This window comes from Tinamus guttatus, unplaced genomic scaffold, assembly GCF_059628265.1.
Source record: "Tinamus guttatus ecotype Peru unplaced genomic scaffold, ASM5962826v1 Tinamus_guttatus_pri_ptg000044l, whole genome shotgun sequence".
Taxonomy (NCBI): domain Eukaryota; kingdom Metazoa; phylum Chordata; class Aves; order Tinamiformes; family Tinamidae; genus Tinamus; species Tinamus guttatus.
In genome coordinates, this window is record NW_028288578.1 from 489,421 (window position 1) to 508,757 (window position 19,337).

The 19,337-nt window shown below is 47.5% G+C and overlaps 1 protein-coding gene across 1 annotated transcript; it reads left to right on the plus strand.

The window, feature by feature from the left end:
• The first annotated feature begins 6,490 nt into the window (after positions 1–6,490).
• On the plus strand, positions 6,491–18,191 carry LOC148595952 (cytochrome P450 4B1-like). The gene is made up of 12 exons (XM_088536321.1): positions 6,491–6,670; positions 10,415–10,559; positions 11,323–11,367; positions 11,993–12,120; positions 13,123–13,247; positions 13,628–13,779; positions 14,854–14,960; positions 15,425–15,615; positions 15,814–15,947; positions 16,503–16,567; positions 17,174–17,256; positions 17,680–18,191. The coding sequence occupies exons 1-12, from the start codon at positions 6,491–6,493 to the stop codon at positions 17,846–17,848; spliced, it is 1,524 nt and encodes a 507-aa protein (XP_088392447.1). The 3' UTR covers positions 17,849–18,191.
• The last annotated feature ends 1,146 nt before the right edge of the window (positions 18,192–19,337 follow it).

Sequence of the window (19,337 nt, forward strand, 5' to 3'; positions counted from 1 at the left end):
AACAGTAGGCTTGTTTTGGCATTTGTTGCACGGATGACTTTTCAAACCTTGTTTTTATCAGATACATTTAGTACCTCAAATACATATAACAGGCTTCAGCTATTTCTCTTCGGAATATATCAGTGTTTGTTTTAAGGCGCTCTTAGGTATGAGTATCTATATACTGAAATCACCCAGTATGTATATATGGTTATATATACATATAAATGGTGTAAAATATCTGAAGAGGTCATGTAAAGCTATTCTCCTTCAGGTCTTTTTGGAGAAGAAGTGGAAAATATAACTTAGTTAAAACTCAAGAGTCCTGCCTTGGCCAAATAATACGTTTATGCACTTCTTTCTGGATGCTTGGCTCCAATCCCAAACTTGCATTTCAGCCTGAGAGCAGACTATTAACTTGCTTCCTTAGAACCAAGCACGGCTTATACTTTCCTTTTAAATCATCCAAGGGAGGAAAAAGTAATGGTCATGGCCTTTTAGCCAGATCCTCAAATCTAGAACATTAGTTAGAAAAGAGCATTCAGTGTGATTTTGTTCCTAGCCTGGAGGACTTTATTCCTAAGCTCAAAGAGGAACTGAGATAATCTAGTAATAAAGAAATTGGGGCAACGTTCACTGGACTTGATAAACAGGAGTTGTGCTAGCTAATTTCTACACCAGTGTGAGTCACCTACAGCACGTGGCACAGGACTGTGTCCAAGCAGGTTTTGAGGAACTCCAGAAAAAGAGATTCCTTCCTCTCTTGGCAACCTGTTCCAGTGCTCCGTCACCCTCACTGTTAAGAATATTTTCCTTAAGTTTCTGTGGAACTTTTGGTGTTTCAGTTTGCGTCCATTACTTCTAGTTCTGTCGGTGTCCACCTCTGAAAAGAGGCCGTCCCCATTCTCTTCACTCCCTCCCTTGAGGTATTTGTATACACTCATTAGATCCCCTCTCAGCCTTCTCTTCTCCAGGCTGAACAGGCCCAGCTCCCTCAGCCTCTCCTCATAGGGCAGATGTTCCAGGCCTCTGAGACTCCTTGTAGCCCTGTGCTGGTTTCTCTCCAGCAGCTCCACATCCATCTTGTACTGTAGGGCCCAGAACTGGACACAATACTCCAGATGCGGCCTCACCAGGCCAGAGTAGAGGGGCAAGATCACCTCCCTCGACCTGCTGGAGACGCTCTTCTTAATGCATCCAGGATCCCATTGGCCTTTTTGGCCACGAGAGCACACTGCTGTCTCAAGGTCAACTTGTCGTGCACTGCATATTAAATTAAAATCCTGAAAATCCAAGAAATATTTATTTGAAGTTATGAACCAGTATTCCTTTGTCTGTACTCTCTGACAGTGATTTTAGACAACCAGATTTTACCTGAACTCAGGCCTCCTCCATGTAAATAGCTAGAGATCTGTGGAGCAAGTTTTCCAGTCAAGGACATTGTTGTACCTCAGCGGCCAAAGCAGCCATGCATCTGGCTGCCCTAAAGTGCTGCTGTATTTTGTCATTAGCGAAGGGTGCTAATTCACCAATATTCAAGTGAGAACATACTTTGATGTCACAAAACGTAGATGCTGACTGAGGTAAATGTGATTCTCTTCTGGAGTCTCCATGGCAATAGAGAATGTAACATACATGCACTGGTAGGCAAGGTAGGCCATCATCTGTAAAGGTATTCTCGATGGTAAAAATCAGTTTATATGGGAGAATTATTTTACATGAATATCTATTTCTCACGTTATGCAAAGCCAGTGGGATCAAATGTTGTTTGTGATTACCTGTTCTTGTGATGCAGGAAGTCCTTGAGCTTTTTAAGAAAATGTTTTTTTTTTTGTTTTTCTCAATCTCAGTGCCCTCTCTTTTTCCATTTCCACAATTACAGTTTTTGAAAGAGGAAGAGATTCTGGACAAGGCAGAGGCATGAGCACAAAAGTACTCATATGCACACCCAAACTGGTTTGGGAGTTTCAGTGGTGTCCTGGTGGAGTGCAAGGACGGCTGGTGCAGGGGTTGTGCCAGTCATGGTCGAGAGAGCTCAGCCACATAGATGTGCCATCTGTGCATGTTGTTTTGTGCCCTGCAAGACCCCGTGCTGCATCTCCCTTGGATACATTTGTATTTCCTAGCTGAGAGAAGCCCGGCATCACTGATCGTTTGTGTATGGGCGTAGTCAAGCTCAAAGAGGAACTGAAATAACACAGCAATAAAGAAATTGGGCCAACGTTCACTGGACTTGATAAACAGGAGTTGTACTACCTAGTTTCTACACCAGTGTGAGTCACCTAGAGCACGTGGCACAGGACTGCGTCCAAGTAGTTTTTGAAGAACTCCAGAAAAGGAGATTCCACAGTCTCTCGTGGCAACCTGTTCCAGTGCTCCGTCACCCTCACTGTTAAGAAATTTTTCCCTAAGTTTTTGTGGAACTTTTGGTGTTTCAGTTTGTGTCCATTACTTCTAGTTCTGTCGGTGTCCACCTCTGAATAGAGGCCGTCCCCATCCTCTTCACTCCCTCCCTTGAGGTATTTGTATACACTCATTAGATCCCCTCTCAGTCTTCTCTTCTGCAGGCTGAACAGGTCCAGCTCCCTCAGCCTCTCCTCATAGGGCAGATGTTCCAGGCCTCTGAGCCTCCTTGTAGCCCTGCACTGGACTCTCTCCAGCAGCTCCACATCCCTCTTGCACTGTGGGGCCCAGAACCAGACACAATACTCCGGATGCAGCCTCACCAGGCCTGAGTATAGGGCCAGGATCACCTCCCTCGACCTGCTGCAGACACTCTTCTTAACACACCCCAGGATCCCATTCGCCTTCTTGGCCACGAGGGCACACTGCTGCCTCATGGTCAACTTGCCGTCCACCATGATGTCCAGGTCCCTCTCTGTAGAGCTACTCTCCAGAAGGTCAGTCCCCAGCCTGTTACTGGTGTCTGAGGTTATTGCTCCGCAGGTGCAGGACCTTGCACTCGGCCTTGTTGCATTTCATGAGGTTTCTTACTGCCCAGTTGTCCAGTCTGTCCAGGTCTCTCTGGATGGCAGCACAGCCCTCTGGGGTATCAGCTACTCCTCCAAGTTTGGTATCATCAGCGACCTTGCTGAGGGAGCACTCTGTGCCTTCATCCAGGTCAGTGTTTCAGTTCAGTAAATCGAACAGAACTGGACCGAGGACTGACCCCCAGGGGACACCGCTAACTACAGGCCACCAACAGGACTCTGCGCTGCTGATCACCACCCTGTGGGCTCTGCCACCCAGCCAGTAATGGCGGCAGCCACCTCAGCACTAGTCTACCAAAATCCTTAGTTCACTGTCACAGCTGGATTGGATCTCTGGACAGATTGCCTGCTTTCACAGACTAATTTTTGTTCAAGGAAACGGCTCATCTCCGTTTCTCTGCTTGTGACTTTAGACCTTTCCATTGAGACTTCTGAGTAGTTCTTTATTTTCTGGTGAAATCGTATTTCTCAGAAGGAAACTTTCAGGGAACAGAGATGAAGCCTTCAGGGAGTGGGATGGTGGTCCACTCCATGTAAAATTAAATTCCTGATAATCCAAGAAATATTTATTTGAAACTATGAACCAGTATCCCTTTGTCTGTACTCTCTGGCACTGATTTTAGACTATCAACTTTTACCTGAACTCCGGCCTCCTCCATGTAAACAGCTAGAGATCTGTGGAGCAAGTTTTCCAGTCAAGGAAATCTGATTCTCTTCTGGAGTCTCCATGGCAACAGAGAATGTAACATACATGCACTGGTAGGCAAGGTAGGCCATCATCCGTAAAGGTATTCTTGATGGTTAAAGTCATTTTATATGGGAGAAATATTTTACATGAATATCTATTTCTCATGTTATGCAAAACCAGTCGGATCACATGTTGTTTGTGATTACCTGTTTTTGTGATACAGGAAGTCCTTGAGCTTTTTAAGAAAATGTTTTTTTTTTTTTCTTTTTTTGCTTCTCAGAAAGGAAGTTCAGACACCAGGCATTTGTAAAAATAGGAACCACCTTTGTCCATGGGAGAAACAGCGCCTTTTAGGGGGCCAATATAAAATTAATCTGCAAGTAACTCTTGCTCTAGGAACAAGAGTTCCCAACCAAAAGCTGTATCCCACAGCAAGCTTTAAGGAGAAAACAAGTAGATGATACTGGTAAAATAGTTACATTTTTTTTTCTTTCTTTCTTGGTGGATTTTTTTTAACAGATCCGAAGGATAGCACAATTTATAAGAACTTTCTTCCGTGGATTGGTATGTATTCCCAGGACTTTGGCTACCACGAATCATTAATCAATGATCAATCAAGTTAGCCAAAGACATACTATAAAGAAGCATCATTGCACTTGTTCCTTGATACAGTTATAGTTACCCTGAAACTTTCATGTTTATTGAAAAAGATGCTAAATAATGCTGCATTTTTATGCTTCTCAGAAAGGAAGTTCAGATACCAGGCATATGTAAAAATAGGGACCACCTATGTGCCTTTGTCCATGGGAGAAACTCAGATTCAACAGCGCCTTTTAGAGGAGCAATGCAAAATTGATCTGCTTACCTGAACCTCTTGCTCTAGGAACATGGGCTTTCTTTTGCAGCGTTAGTGCTGTGTAGTTTTGGTCCTGCCAAGAGCCAGGTGTGACAGCTTTTGACTAGTGCTTCCAAGCTGTCCCACCTGGTTGTGCCTGAGAGGTGCAGGAAATGGTAGATAGTGAAAACAGAAAAGCTTTCCTGGTTTGCAAAAAAGGCCCTTTCAAGCTGTGGGTGACGTTCAGTGAGGTTCTTGTTTCGCTTTACTCTGGGTCACCTCCAGCTGTGTAGGCACGTGAAAGTTGTCTGCCTGCGGCTGCTGAAATCTCAAGTGACATGAGCTCCATTGCCTGTGTTTCCCCAGGGAAAGGGTTACTGGTCTTACATGGGCCAAAATGGCACCAGCATCGAAAACATCTGACTCCAGGGTTTCATTTTGACGTCTTGAAACCTTATGTTTCGCTGATGGCAGAGTCTACTAACGTGATGCTGGTAGGAATGATCCCCAGTGCTGTCTTCTGTCCTGCTTTCTTTGTGTTGTTCCTGCCTGGCTAGTGGTAAAGTGCCGGATCAGAGTTTTCTTGGAGTACTCACCTCCTGCATGGTTGATAACCATGAGGACAAGCTTTGGCTTAGTTTAGCTTTCTGAATTGCCATGAGTCACTAGGTGAAAGCTGAAAGGAATTAATGAGCTCAGCTGCTTTTTGGTTTTGCCCTTTCTCAACTTTTGAATCCTCTAGTTCCTCACAGCTCCTTATAGACAGAGAATCAGCACAGTTTCCTTTCTCCCACAAGAGTTTCTGTAGGGATCGTCCATGGGAAGAGCTGAGCAAGAGCTCCTCTCTTACATGCTGGGGAAATACCATAGAGGAGAGACAGTAGGATACAGGAGAAGCCTTGAACAGAAGCTGTATCTTATGCACCAAAGTCCTATGTGCTTGCAAGACAGACCCATAAAAGGCAGGTTTGATGAATGCCTAGCCAATATCCAAGAATGCCCAAGACCAATGTGGTATCAAACATGGCACTCTTGGCCCCTGTCAGTCATCAGGAGCTCTCAGGTAAGCGAGAGCAGGTCCTGAGCAGATCGTCTGGGCCATGCGGGAGGCCTGGCACGGTCTTGGACTCCAGGAAGCCGCACACAGACCCCAGCCCTCCTGAGCACTGAAGCCTCACAGAGCAGAAATGCCTCACTTGTGTCATTGCCCATCCACAGGGAACAGGGGATACTCAATCCTTGGCGAAGGAGTCCCCCAGAGCTCAGTCCCTCCTGGAGCTTCTGCACTGGAGCAAGGGAGCTGCCGACAGCTGCAACGTTGCACAAAGTGTGTGCACCAAGAAGGGGCTCTTCCAGAAAGCTTAGGAAGAGACCCTGAAGCTTCACCTGGAGCTGGCGTTTGTGCCAGACACGGAGCTTGGGATTCCCTGTTGAAAATTGCTCGTGTTGGATCAGTTAGGAGCATCTCAGTTGCCTTCCCTGCAGCCTCATGCTGCGGGCACATCTGGAGCATCTGCCCTGTGCTCCTGCTGCTCCTGCTGCCTTGAGAGGCAAAGGAAGGAAAACCGGCAGAGCGAGGAGAAGAGCTTGGAGACAAGAGGGGAACCCTGGCAGGCAGGCAGTGTGTGATGAAGACTATGGAAGGAGGAAGGTCAGGGTATGTCTATTTTCTCCTTCAGGTTTGCTGTACCGAGAGCCTGGAGAGCAGCCCATAAAGTAACACTGCTCCCCAAAGGTCGGTCGAGGAGGCGCGTGGGGCCCGGTGCCCACGGCTGCCCCGTGCTGGAGCTGGTGCCAGGGCCGGTGCCAGCGACGCCGGAGGCGGGCGCGCTCTGCGCTCGGTGCTCTGCTCCCAACAAGGGCTGCCGTGATTCGGTAGCCGCGTGGACTCTGATCCTGCCCCTCCTCACAACACAGGCTGAGCGCGCGGAGCAGGGCCACAGCCAGGACGGTGGCACCCGCGGGACCGTCGCGATGAGCGTCGCCCTCGAGCCGGGCATGAAGCCCTCCTGGCTCGGCGTGGACGTCTCCCGCGCGCTGCACCTGGCCGCCGTCTTCTGCCTGACGTGCGTGCTGCTGAAGGGCATCCAGCTCTTCCACCGCAGACGGGAGCTGCTCCGAGCCTTCGCCAAGTTCCCGGGGCCCCCCACCCACTGGCTCTTCGGAAATGCCCATGAGGTAGGAGAGCAGCTGGATCTGCGTCCCCGAGGCGGGAAGGCGAGGGCAGGAATGAACTAGGTGCCTCTCTGGCAGCAAAGCAGTTTCCCCAAGCTGTAGGTGGGGGGGGATGAGATTGACAGGAATTATCCCTGTCATGCTGGAGAATTCCTTCTCCTTATGCCATGGCTAAAGGGAAGCTGGTTGTCTTTTTCTCCTATGGCATATAAGCTGCTTTGTCCCCGCCTCGGTGATGGCTACCGGCTCCCTGCGCTGAGCGCTGCAGGAAGGCAGCGCGCGGAGCCTGCTGCAAGGGGCAGCGAGGCAGCCGGCAGGCAAGGCCGGAGCGCCGCGGCCACGGGGCTGCCAGCCGGCAGCCTCTGCTCTCACGGCCCCGCTGCCCTGCAGAGCATTGCACAGAGAGACATGTGCCAGGAGCAGGGCCTGCAATGGGAGCTACGAATCACAGGCATTTCAGCTCGGATTAAACCTGTCATTACCTCTACCTATAAAAAAACAGTAGGCTTGTTTTGGCACTTGTTGCACGGATGACTTTTCACCGAAAAAGGCACGTGCGCGCAAGGATCAGCATGGCTGCATCTGCAGACATGTTACTATAATTTACAGGAAGCCCCATAGGATATAAATGAGCTGCTTTTGTCTATTGTATGAAGGGAAAGTCTCCTCAGTGCCTGCTAAAGACTATGCAAAATCAAGCACTGCATTTACAGGCATTTTATAAAGCATTTCATATGCAGCTATTGCCAACTGCAGCTGAATAAAGTACATTTGCTGGTTTGTCAACTGTGACAGTTGGAATGAGATTCAACATTCTGGTTGCTCACTCACTCATCACACTGCTCTGTTGTTCACAGTTCAGGTTTTACCTTGGACAGTATTTGAAGAGGAAAATTTACCGACCAAATGCTGCTAAACTCACTTAGTAACAAAAGTTCATTAATCCCTTGGGAAATATGTCAATTTTTAAGCTACATGCAGAATACAGAATTTCCATGCACCTTTATAACAGTAAAGAGGACGTAGTGGAGAGCCTACGTTCAGCTATATTTGGAGAGAACACCGAGATCTCCTATTCTAATTCATTGATTTAAAATAATTCATTACCAATATTAATTCAGATCAAACCCTGTTTTTATCAGATCCACTTACTACCTCAAATACATACAACAGGCTTCAGCTATTTCTCTTGGGAATATGTCAGTGTTTGTTTTAAGGCATACTCATACTGTATGAGTATTTATTTATCCAAATCACCCAGTATATGTATGGATATATATACATATAAATGGTGTAAAATATCTGACGATGTCATGGAAAGCTATTCTATCTCCTTCAGGTCTATTTGGAGAAGAAGTGGAAAATGTAACTTCGTTAAAACTCAGAGTCCTGCTTTGGCCAAACAGGATTCCCTGTGGTAACTGTTGTTGGAAATTATAGGAGGCAAAGGGAATATAACCCGGGGTCAAGAAAGGCTGGCAGCCTCCGGTAATTGCTTGGCCTCTTTTAGCCCCTGGTAGAGGAAAACAATTTTTGAATAAGCCCAGGGCAGTTTAGTGCTCAGATTGCAGCTCCTCTGTTTCCTCAATGGCATTTGCTATCAGTGTGCAGTCATTAACTAATACGATTATGCACTTCTTTCTGGATGCTTGGCTGCATTCCCAAACTTGCATTTCAGCCTCAGAGCAGACTATTAACTTGCTTCCTTAGAATCAAGCAGGGCTTATACTTCCCTTTTAAATCACCCAAGGGAGGAAAAAGTAATGGTGATGGCCTTTTAGCCAGATCCTCAAATCTAGAACATTAGTTAGAAAAGTAAGAGCATTCAGTGTGATTTTGTTCCCAGCCTGGAGGACTTTATTCCCTCTGCTCCCTGCACACACTTGGCATGGACACGTTACAGGTAGAGGTTACTCACCTTAGGCTCACGTCTCCATTTGGATAAACTCAATCCACCCTATGCCAGCAAGAGGATAATTCTCTCTGACACAGATTAAATTGGATGCTCGTGCTCCAAGATTAAGGCAGGGTCCAAGGACATCTCCCCCTTGAACTTCTGCCACCCCTAGAAATTCAGGCACAATGGGGCTTATTCAGCACCTCTCACTTACTTCCACCATGTGTATGCTTCTAATCGCCTGATGACAAGCAAAAGTGCCAGCAAGCACCTCGATGGGAATTTCTGTTGTTGAAGTGTCACTGCACTAAAGGCATGGGGGCACGTCCCGTTCCTGCTGACATGGTCAGGGTAAACGCTAGCAGGTGGGTACTGCGGAGAGGTGCCTTCTTTTCAAGGAAATTGTTCAGTTTGGAAGCTGCAACCGGAGAAATGTACGTTTCTTCTCAGTAATTCCCAAGTCTTGAACACAAGAAGTTGAATACATGAAAACTGGATGTAGCTCTTAGGACATGGGGCTCTGCCAGATGCAAGGCGGCTGCTGGCTGTGCCACGGGTGCCCACGGCCTGTCTGCAGCACGAAGGGAGCTCCGGGCAGACAGGCCCTCTGCCCACACGGCCACTTTTGCAAGGACGGCTGGTGCAGGGGTTGTGCCAGCCATGGTCGAGAGAGCTCAGCCACATAGATGTGCCATCTGTGCATGTTGTTTTGTGCCCTGCAAGACCCCGTGCTGCATCTCCCGTGGATACATTTGTATTTCCTAGCTGAGAGAAGCCCGGCGTCGTTGATTGTTTGTGTATGGGCATAGCCAAGCTCAAAGAGGAACTGAGATAACCTAGCAATAAAGAAATTGGGCCAATGTTCACTGGACTTGATAAACAGGAGTTGTGCTAGCTAATTTCTACATCAGCATAAATTTTCAAATTTGTGGTGAATATAATTAAACTTCAACCTTAAAGTCAAGGCAACAGCAGCCATTTCAGCACTTGCTTACCAAAATCCTTTCTTCTGTTCACTGTCATAGTTGGATTGGATCTCTGCACAGATTGCCTGCTTTCACAGACTAATTTTTATTCAAGGAAAAGGCGCATCCCCATTTCTCTGCCTGTGACTTTAGAGTTTTCCATTGAGACTTCTGAGTAGTTCTTTTTTTTCTAGTGAAACTGTATTACTCAGAAGGAAACTTTCAGGGAACAGAGATGAAGCCTTCTGGGAGTGGGATGGTGGTCCACTGCATATTAAATTAAAATCCTGAAAATCCAAGAAAAATTTATTTGAAGTTATGAACCAGTATCCCTTTGTCTGTACTCTCTGGAAGTGATTTTAGACTATCAACTTTTACCTGAACTCCGGCCTCCTCCATGTAAACAGCTAGAGATCTGTGGAGCAAGTTTTCCAGTCAAGGACATTGTTGTACCTCAGCGGCCAAAGCAGCCATGCAGCTGACTGCCCTAACGTGCTGCTGTATTTTGTCATTAACAAAGGGTGCTAATTGCTCACCAATATTCAAGTGAGAACATACTTTGATGTCACAAACTGCAGATACTGACTGAGGTAAATCTGATTCTCTTCTGGAGTCTCCATGGCAATAGAGAATGTAACATACATGCATTGGTAGGCAAGGTAGGCCATCATCCGTAAAGGTATTCTTGATGGTTAAAGTCATTTTATATGGAAGAATTATTTTATATGAATATCTATTTCTCACGATACGCAAATCCAGTGGGATCACATGTTGTTTGTGATTACCTGTTCTTGTGATGCAGGAAGTCCTTGAGCTTTTTAAGAAAATGTGGGTTTGTTTTTGTTTTTCTCAATCTCAGTGCCCTCTCCTTTTCCACAATTACAGATGTTGAAAGAGGAAGAGATTCTGGACAAGGCAGAGGCATGGGCACAAAAGTACTCAAATGCACACCCAAACTGGCTTGGGAGTTTCATGGCTGTCCTGCTCGTCTCAGACCCCGACTATGCCAAGACCCTGTTGTCCAGAGCAGGTAAGGGATGCTGCGTTCTATGGTGGAGCAAGAGCGGCAGAACTGCAAATGCCAAGAGAGCAAGTCACAGCAAAGTGGGGTTCCACAAATGGGTTGTCTTGCAGAAATCATCTAGAGGTGGCCAACTTTACCATTCTTTCACCTGGGTCCCACTCCTTTGTGCCTGAATCTTGATTGCCTCATGCACAGAGTTGCAGTTTCACTAGCAGGGGCTGCCTGGCTTCGACCGAGTCTGTCTACCCAAGTGGCGTTCGTCCTCTCAGCTCTCTATCTCCTGAAATCTGAAGCATTTCTGATTTGCAAATCAGTTTTCCTCAAGCTCCACGAAAAACAGTGTGTCTTCTTGGTGCCTGATGCCAAGGACAGAGCTGCTGGGGGGGTTTTATCAGCTACAGGGGAACTTGGCTCATGCCCTCACCTCAGACTAGGGAGCAGTATGTTTAGTGCATTCTAAAGGAACGTGCTAACCAGTGCTGTTAGGAAAGGAAAATCATTTATTTCCCTGCATATTCATTTGACTTTGGATCATTAATACGCTTATTATTCCAGTGCATGTATCTGCTCTTATACATGAGTCTTCCAAATAGGCCAAACAGTGTTGGTTGTGAAATACGGATTAATTCTGATGGGATGATACCAATTCTGTTGCATCCCAACCAAAAGCTGTATCCCAGAGCAAGCTTTAAGGAGAAAACAAGTAGATGATACTGGTAAAATAGTTACATTTTTTTTTCTTTCTTTCTTGGTGGATTTTTCTTTACAGATCCGAAGGATAGCACAATTTATAAGAACTTTCTTCCGTGGATTGGTATGTATTCCCAGGACTTTGGCTACCACGAATCATTCTGAAGTTAGCCAAAGACATACTATAAAGAAGCATCATTGCACTTGTTCCTTGATACAGTTATAGCTACCCTGAAATTTTCATGTTTATTGAAAAAGATGCTAAATAATGCTGCATTTTTATGCTTCTCAGAAAGGAAGTTCAGATACCAGGCATATGTAAAAATAGGGACCACCTATGTGCCTTTGTCCATGGGAAAAACTCAGATTCAACAGCGCCTTTTAGAGGAGCAATGCAAAATTGATCTGCTTACCTGAACCTCTTGCTCTAGGAACATGGGCTTTCTTTTGCAGCATTAGTGCTGTGTAGTTTTGATCCTGCCAAGAGCCAGGTGTGACAGCTTTTGACTAGTGCTTCCAAGCTGTCCCACCTTGTTGTGCCTGAGAGGTGCAGGAAATGGTAGATAGTGAAAACAGAAAAGCTTTCTTGGTTTGCAGAAAAGGCCCTTTCAAGCTGTGGGTGACGTTCAGTGAGGTTCTTGTTTCGCTTTACTCTGGGTCACCTCCAGCTGTGTTGGCACGTGAAAGTTGTCTGCCTGCGGCTGCTGAAATCTCAAGTGACATGAGCTCCGTTGCCTGTGTTTCCCCAGGGAAAGGATTACTGGTCTTACATGGGCCAAAATGGCACCAGCATCGAAAACTTCTGACTCCAGGGTTTCATTTTGACGTCTTGAAACCTTATGTTTCGCTGATGGCAGAGTCTACTAACGTGATGCTGGTAGGAATGATCCCCACTCCTGTCTTCTGTCCTGCTTTCTTTGTGTTGGTCCTGGCTGGTTAGCAGTGAACTGTTGGATCAGAGTTGGAGTACTCACCACCCGCATAGTTGATAACCGTGAGGACAAGCTTTGGCTTAGTTTAGCTTCCTGAATTGCCATGAGTCACTAGCTGCAAGCAGAAAGGAATTAATGAGCTCAGCTGCTTTTGGTTTTGCCCTTTCTCAACTTTTGAATCCTCTAGTTCCTCACAGCTCCTCATAGACAGAGAATCAGCACAGTTTCCTTTCTCCCACAAGAGTTTCTGTAGGGATCATCCATGGGAAGAGCTGAGCTGGGGAAATACCATGGAGGAGAGACAGTAGGATACAGGAGAAGCCTTGAACAGAAGCTGTATCTTATGCACCAAAGTCCTATGTGCTTGCAAGACAGACCCATAAAAAGCAGGTTTGATGAATGTCTAGGCAGTATCCAAGAGTGCCCAAGCCCAATGTGGTATCAAACATGGCACTCTTGGCCCCTGTCAGTCATCAAGAGCTCTCAGGTAAGCGAGAGCAGGTCCTGAGCAGACCGCCTGGGCCATGCGGGAGGCCTGGCACGGTCTTGGGCTCCAGGAAGCCGCACACAGACCCCAGTCCTCCTGAGCACTGAAGCCTCACAGAGCAGAAATGCCTCACTTGTGTCATTGCCCAATCCACAGGGAATGGGGGATATACACTCCTTGGTGAAGGGCAGCTCATGAGCCTCTGTGATTAGCTAAGAAAAGGCTGTTTGTACCCACACACGTTTTGACTCGGCATCAGAGTGACTGAACCCAAGCAAGGTGGAGGCTCAGATTGGGTCCTGGCTTCTCCTCTCTGGGATTTCAAGAGAGCCTTCCAAACCGATTTTTCCATATTTTTCTGGGACATAGCACTAGCTGAGCGCTCATTTAACTGGAGGGTCAGGGCAGATCTTGCAGAACAGCTTTTGACCTTCTCCCCTCTGTCTCTTCCGGGCACTAGGATAAGTGGGAACAGCTGATCAAGGACGGGAGACCCGTGGAGCTCTTTGAGCACGTCAGCTTGATGACTCTCGATAACATCATGAAATGTGCCTTCAGCTACTACAGCAACTGCCAGACTAACAGGTCAGTGGTGGCAGCTCCAGCGCTGGGCAGAGGTTTGCTGCTTGTGAGGGCCCTGTGCAGGCTGCTTGTCATGAAAATCTCCTTTTCATTTGAAGGATTCTCCAGCTCACACTAGCAGGACAGTTCAGTGGCAAGAGGGTAGAGAAGTCCCCTTTTCCCGCAGGCAGAAGAGCTTCTTCCAAATCCCATACGAATGGGGTTTATTAATTATCAGGCCCTTAACAGCTTTTTCTGTGGGAGGTTCTCTGGGGCACCTCAATGGTTTGGACATCTTGCTGTGTCCCCTGGGGGACTGGGGATCAAGGGAGCTGAGAATGTGGGGACTCATTGTACATCCCAGCACAAGCAGCAGAGTAAATCCCATTCGCCCATTTTCCCAGGCAAAACAGCTACATCCAGGCTGTGTACGACCTCAGCTTCATGGTGATCCAGCGCCTGCGTATCTTCCCCTACCAGAACGACATCATTTACTGGCTCAGCCCCGACGGTTACCGGTTCAGGAAGGCCTGCCAGCTCGCACACCAGCACACAGGTAGTCCCTTCTCTTCATCCTTTCCTGCAGGACAGGTAAAGGCTGTCAGAGCCTTCCAAAGAGCAAGCCTGGTCCAAGCACTGCATCTATCTCATCTCGTGTTGCTGCTCCTGCCTCCGTCTTAAAGAAGCTCCATCCAGAACTGGGAAGTATTGAAATGTCATGAGATCCTGCATGGCAGCCAGAGGCGGTTTCGTTACTTACCTCCTTGCCAATGCAATTACACTGCCCAGAGCCTCAGAACAAGGATCTGGAGTCTCTGTGCAGAGCTGCAGTGCATTGAGTGGGGCAACAGCTCTGACCCAGCAGATCTGGCACATTTGGTTGCTGGTTTGGCTCTGGTGGATCCTGTTGTACTCAACAGAATTATTCACGGGCCTTTTGCACCCTCCTGGCAGTGCTGGATGCCACATGCAGCACAGCTGGCTGGATGGCAGCATCTGGGAGGAACCAGCATCTCCAGGAGAGTCTGTGTGACCTGGGCTGCCTGGACATGGTACCAGTGAATACAGTGTGTGCATAGGAGGCTCAGGGGACTCCAAGTCCTTATATTGAGGCTCAAAACTGTTGTTTACCTTCTAGTGTTGACAGAGTCTTAGAGAACTATTTTCCAGCAATGATTGATATTGGACATGAAGATTTGCGGGAGTCTAATAACTCTTGGATTACTGGAGTACAATTCCCTCTGAGAACCCTCCTCCTAAAGCACCAGTGAGTGGTGAGAGGGAGACATCAGTCCCACAGACAACAACAGAGGAAGGAACGGTTTCTTTCCCATGCCATGCACGATTTAAATGCAGATTGTGTGGGTAAAATAGGCCAAGGAATCTGTGGTAGGCCAAGAAGGAGATTGCAAAAAAGAATTGCCTACTGCAGCTGGTGGCAATGTGCACATGATTTGTTGCCGTGCTACTGAAAACACGACATTTCCTGGGGTACAGAAAAGCAAGTGTCAGATGTGAGGAGGTGCATCTAAATGGAGATATCTCCTTACACCCTTGGGTGAGCTCTGCCTTGGAGGAGTGGGCTCAGCATCTCCTGCTGCTACTGAACCTTTCCCTCTTTCTTACTCAGACAAGGTGATTCAAGAGCGAAAGGAGTCTCTTAAGGATGAGAAGGAATTGGAAAAGATCCAGAAGAAAAGACACTTGGACTTCCTGGACATTCTGCTCTGTGCTAAAGTGAGTGGTGGGGAGTGGGTGTACAGTCCCTCATGGCCATGAGAGGACACAATCTACCAGGGTGGGCAATAGAGTCTGTCACAAACCACCATAGCCCTAGGGACTACAAGAGCCACTAAAACGGATACAATCAGCCTAAAAGAGGGTCCCCTGTCCTAGTCAGCTGAGAAGGGGCAAGATGGCCTGATTTTCCTCTCCATGTCTCTGAAATGTTGATAGTGTCTGTTGAGGAACATAACAAGGACAGAAATTTCAGAGTCTTGCCAGTTTAAATGTAAAGGGCAAAAGGGTGACCAAGGGGTTTAAAAGCAAAGGACAAGGGGTTCTGAGCCAGTCTAAGCAGAGATTTGGATTGCCTTGTATGTATCCCAAGGGCATCCTCACCCTTCCTTGCAATAGCTGGAAGACTGTAATGTTCCCTTGTGGGTTAACCTGAGCCACTGAAAGTGTCTCTGGGCTGTTAGGACGAGAATGGATGTGGTCTCTCCGACGAGGACCTGCGTGCTGAGGTGGACACGTTCATGTTTGGGGGTCACGACACCACAGCCAGCGGCATCTCCTGGATCTTGTACTGCCTGGCGTCACACCCGGAGCACCAGGCGCGGTGCAGGGAGGAGATCCAGGGGATTCTGGGAGACCGGGATACACCTCGGTGGTGAGTTTTCTCAAGGTTGTTCAGAGGTGTCCTGGGATCCCTGGCACACATCACCCCATGGAGTGAATGCTGTTGGCCCCTCCACACCAGATGGTTGGCAAAAGCAAGGGGCCTGCGCACTCACAAGTGCAGCGTGCCCGTGGGTGCAAGCTGTGCACCTGCAGCGGGAGGAGCCTCACCTCCTGCCTCTGCCTTCAGGGAGGACCTGGGGAAGATGACCTACACCACCATGTGCATCAAGGAGAGCCTTCGCCTTTACCCACCGGTACCCAGTGTAGCCCGGCAGCTCAGCAAACCCATCACCTTCCCTGATGGACGCACCTTACCAGAAGGTCTGCAAATCCCCGTCCCTCTTTACATCTCAGCCATTACTTCTCCTCTGAGACATCAGATGTATTCTTACTATGGAGATGTGGTGTGGCATCTCTGTTGCAGCTTTCCTGCTGTAGCTTTGTCCAAAGGCCCATGTTATCCTGAGCAGGAAAGAGGCAGCTGTTCAGCAAGTCTGGCAAAGCTGCAGGTGGACGGCAGCAGGTTGCCAGCAAATGGTCCTGCCCTGACTTGCAGAGTGAGGATTAGCCTGTACTGTGCTTTTCCTATTTTTCTTAAGAATCATAGAAGCAGGCAATCTTGGTGGGGAAGACGAGGCACCTATGATGCAGGTGCCTGGCTAATCTGCACCTTTTGGCTGCCTACAGAATCCAACAGCTAAGTAAATGGAAGATTTGTAGGATGAAATACCCACTCCTGGGAAGTCACTGACAAAACTCTCATAGGCTTTGAGTGGTTCAAGAAGGCTGTGCTGATTTAGACAGACTTTTGTGTAAGCAAGCTGCAGCATTTTGCTTTGTCACTGAGCTCTTTTCTCCTCTTTGGTTGCTTTACAGGCACAGCTGTTGCAATAAGCATTTATCTTATTCACAGAAACCCAAACGTATGGAAAGATCCTTTGGTAAGTTTTCTTCCATCCTTCTAATCCTTTTTCTGCTTTATCCTGTGTCCTCTAAAATCTCTTTGGCATATGTTACTCGGATAGCAGAGGCTTCTTGGTGCCGAGCATCTTTGCCCACAGGAGTCACAGCCCCCAGGAATTTCATGCATTCTCACAAATGATTACCTTGTTTTAGTCTCTGAGATTGGTTGAAAAGCATATTCACACTGTGCCAGCCTTCCCCCAAGTCTACCTTGGTAGCTTTCAAGAAAGGACTATTAGATGTATGTAGATAGACCTTCCAAGTGCAGGCTTGTAGCTTTTCTAGCTCTCTATAGAGCACCTATTTCAAGAATCTCCGCTCTCTCCTTAAAACATTCCAAATGATGAAGAGCTGGTCACGTTCCCCAGTTCAGCTGTTACCATGGTTCATTCCACTTATCACAAGAGAAACTTTTTCTTCTCTGTATTTGTCCAGCTTTGATTTACAGCCCTGCACATTCTCCCTTCTTTCCAATGGGATTGCTCAGAAATTAGAGGGTTGGATCCAGCACTTCTGCACATACCAGTCAGATCTTTTTCTCCTTAAATGATTGCTGTTTCTTCCTGTGCATACTTCATTTCCAGGTGTTTGATCCTTCACGCTTTTCTCCTGAGAATGGGTCTGGCAGACATTCCCATGCCTTTTTGCCTTTTTCTGCTGGAACGAGGTAAAATACATTGAATTGCTGAAGAATTACGGGGAGAGGAATGGTCTCTTCCCTGAAAACTTTAGTCTGATGAGAAAGTGCTGCTCTTATAATTTCCATTGCGGGAGCACATGGAGACCCATCAGAAAGCAAACTGTGGGCCCTGATGTGCTGGCGTGGAGGACAGAGTGGTTTTAGTCGTCCTGTCTCAGCATCTCCTCCAGATACCACCATAATACCTAGTGCAGAAGTCTCCCTCGTCAGCCCACGTGATAGCTCTCCTTAGCAATCACATCTGGCCAGAAGCAGAAGTAATATCTTTCTCGTGCATTGAGAGAGGCTGAGCTGTAGGATCGTTGGGGCCTTTTGTTAAGGCTCTGTTTGGTGCATTCTGCTTGGCTTTGGTTGGTTTCCTGCATCCCCTGAATGTCTGTGTCCTCCCAGGAACTGCATCGGGCAGCAATTTGCCATGAACGAGATGAAGGTGGCTCTTGCACTGACCCTGCTGCGCTTCGAATTCTCCCCCGATCCCTCCAACCCTCCCCGCAAGATACCTCAGATCACCCTTCGTTCCAAAAATGGGATTCACCTGTACTTAAAGAAAATCCGCTGATGCTGGAAAAAGGGCTCACTGTACATGGAGGAGGCATCGTGGCGATAACGAGTCAATATTTCATCAGGGGAGAAAGGCAAGGCAGGATTCAGGAATCTGGATTCCTGATTTCTGTGCTTCCTCCACCAGCCTTAGAGCCCTTTCTGGCTTGGAAGCCTATCACAACCTTTCCATTTGATTTACATGATTACCTGCCGTTTCTGCCAGGCTTTTCCTCACCAAACTCTGTCTTTGCTCTCATGTCTTCTCCAGGTCTTTCCTATTGCCTTTCTACCTGCCTACACATCCCTCGGTGCCTAGGCTGGAGCTTCTCTACTTGCATTTACTTCTACGAGGCCTTACAAGAACAGTTCATGTCAGATCTTGCTCTCTCTTTTGTAGCTGGTGGATCTCTATTTTGTTAAATCACTGTTTATAGTTTAGTTTCTTAACCTATGATCAGATTACAAAATATTATGCCATTTTTGTCTTTTTTGTTTTAATAATCCATTAATTCTTCCTGTAATAGCTGCTGCTTTTTTTTTGTTTGTTTGTTTTTTGTTTTCCGCTGATGCCACGAGTTTGATAGAAATGAATACATAAATAAATACAGATAAACTGTGTCACTCCTCTCTTGCTCTGAACCTATGGACGGATACAGGGATACACAGATACACAGATGCAGGGATCATACATATGAAAGGATCTCAGGGATGCAGGGATACACGGATGCAGGGGTCACACGGATGCAGGAGTCAGGCATGTGCAAAGGTCACACGGATTCAGGGGTCACACGGATGCAGGGGATACACAGTTACATAGATGCAAGGATCACGCATATGCAAGGATCACATGGATGCAGAGGAAATACAGATGCAGGGGTCACACGGATGCACGGATACACAGATGCAGGGATCATGTGTATGCAAGGATCACACAGATGGAGGGGATACATGGATGTAGGGATCATGCCTATGCAAGGATCTCAGGGATGCAGAGGATACAAGGGACACAGAGATGCAGGAGTCACATGGATGCAGGGATACCCGGATGCACAGATACACAGGTGCAGGAATCACACATATTTAAGGATCATGCAGATGCAGGGGACACGCGGATGCAGGGGTCACACGTGTGCAGGAAGCAGGCACAAGCGTTGCCGCAGCGCTGCTGCCTTTTAGGTGCAGAGAGCCACGCACGTCACTTGCTCATTGGTTTATCTCCGTTACTAGTTGAATCCCCTCTGTGTTTTGGCAAACACCTCAAAAGTGGGTTGCAAGCAACAATCTGGCCATTCCCTGTCTCCACTGCTGGAGAGCAGCCAACCACCCAAGTCCAGCCCCGCAGTGTCCATGTTCCCCTCACGGCATCGTGGCGGCAGTTCGTCCTTGTCTGGAAAAAGAGCTTATGCCTTGGGTGAGACCGGCCTTTTGGGCTGCAAACCCCCCATTTCTGCTTGCTGTGTGACTCATTGCAGTAACTGAGGCTGCTCTGGGGACTGACTCCCCAA

Bases quoted from the DNA above. Each gene is read 5' to 3' on its own strand.
- LOC148595952 (XM_088536321.1), top strand. From the start codon at position 6,491: ATGAAGCCCTCCTGGCTCGGCGTGGACGTCTCCCGCGCGCTGCACCTG. The intron at 16,568-17,173 runs GTAAGTTTTCTT...CTTCATTTCCAG, and splicing joins ACGTATGGAAAGATCCTTTG to GTGTTTGATCCTTCACGCTT. The intron at 17,257-17,679 runs GTAAAATACATT...GTGTCCTCCCAG, and splicing joins CCTTTTTCTGCTGGAACGAG to GAACTGCATCGGGCAGCAAT.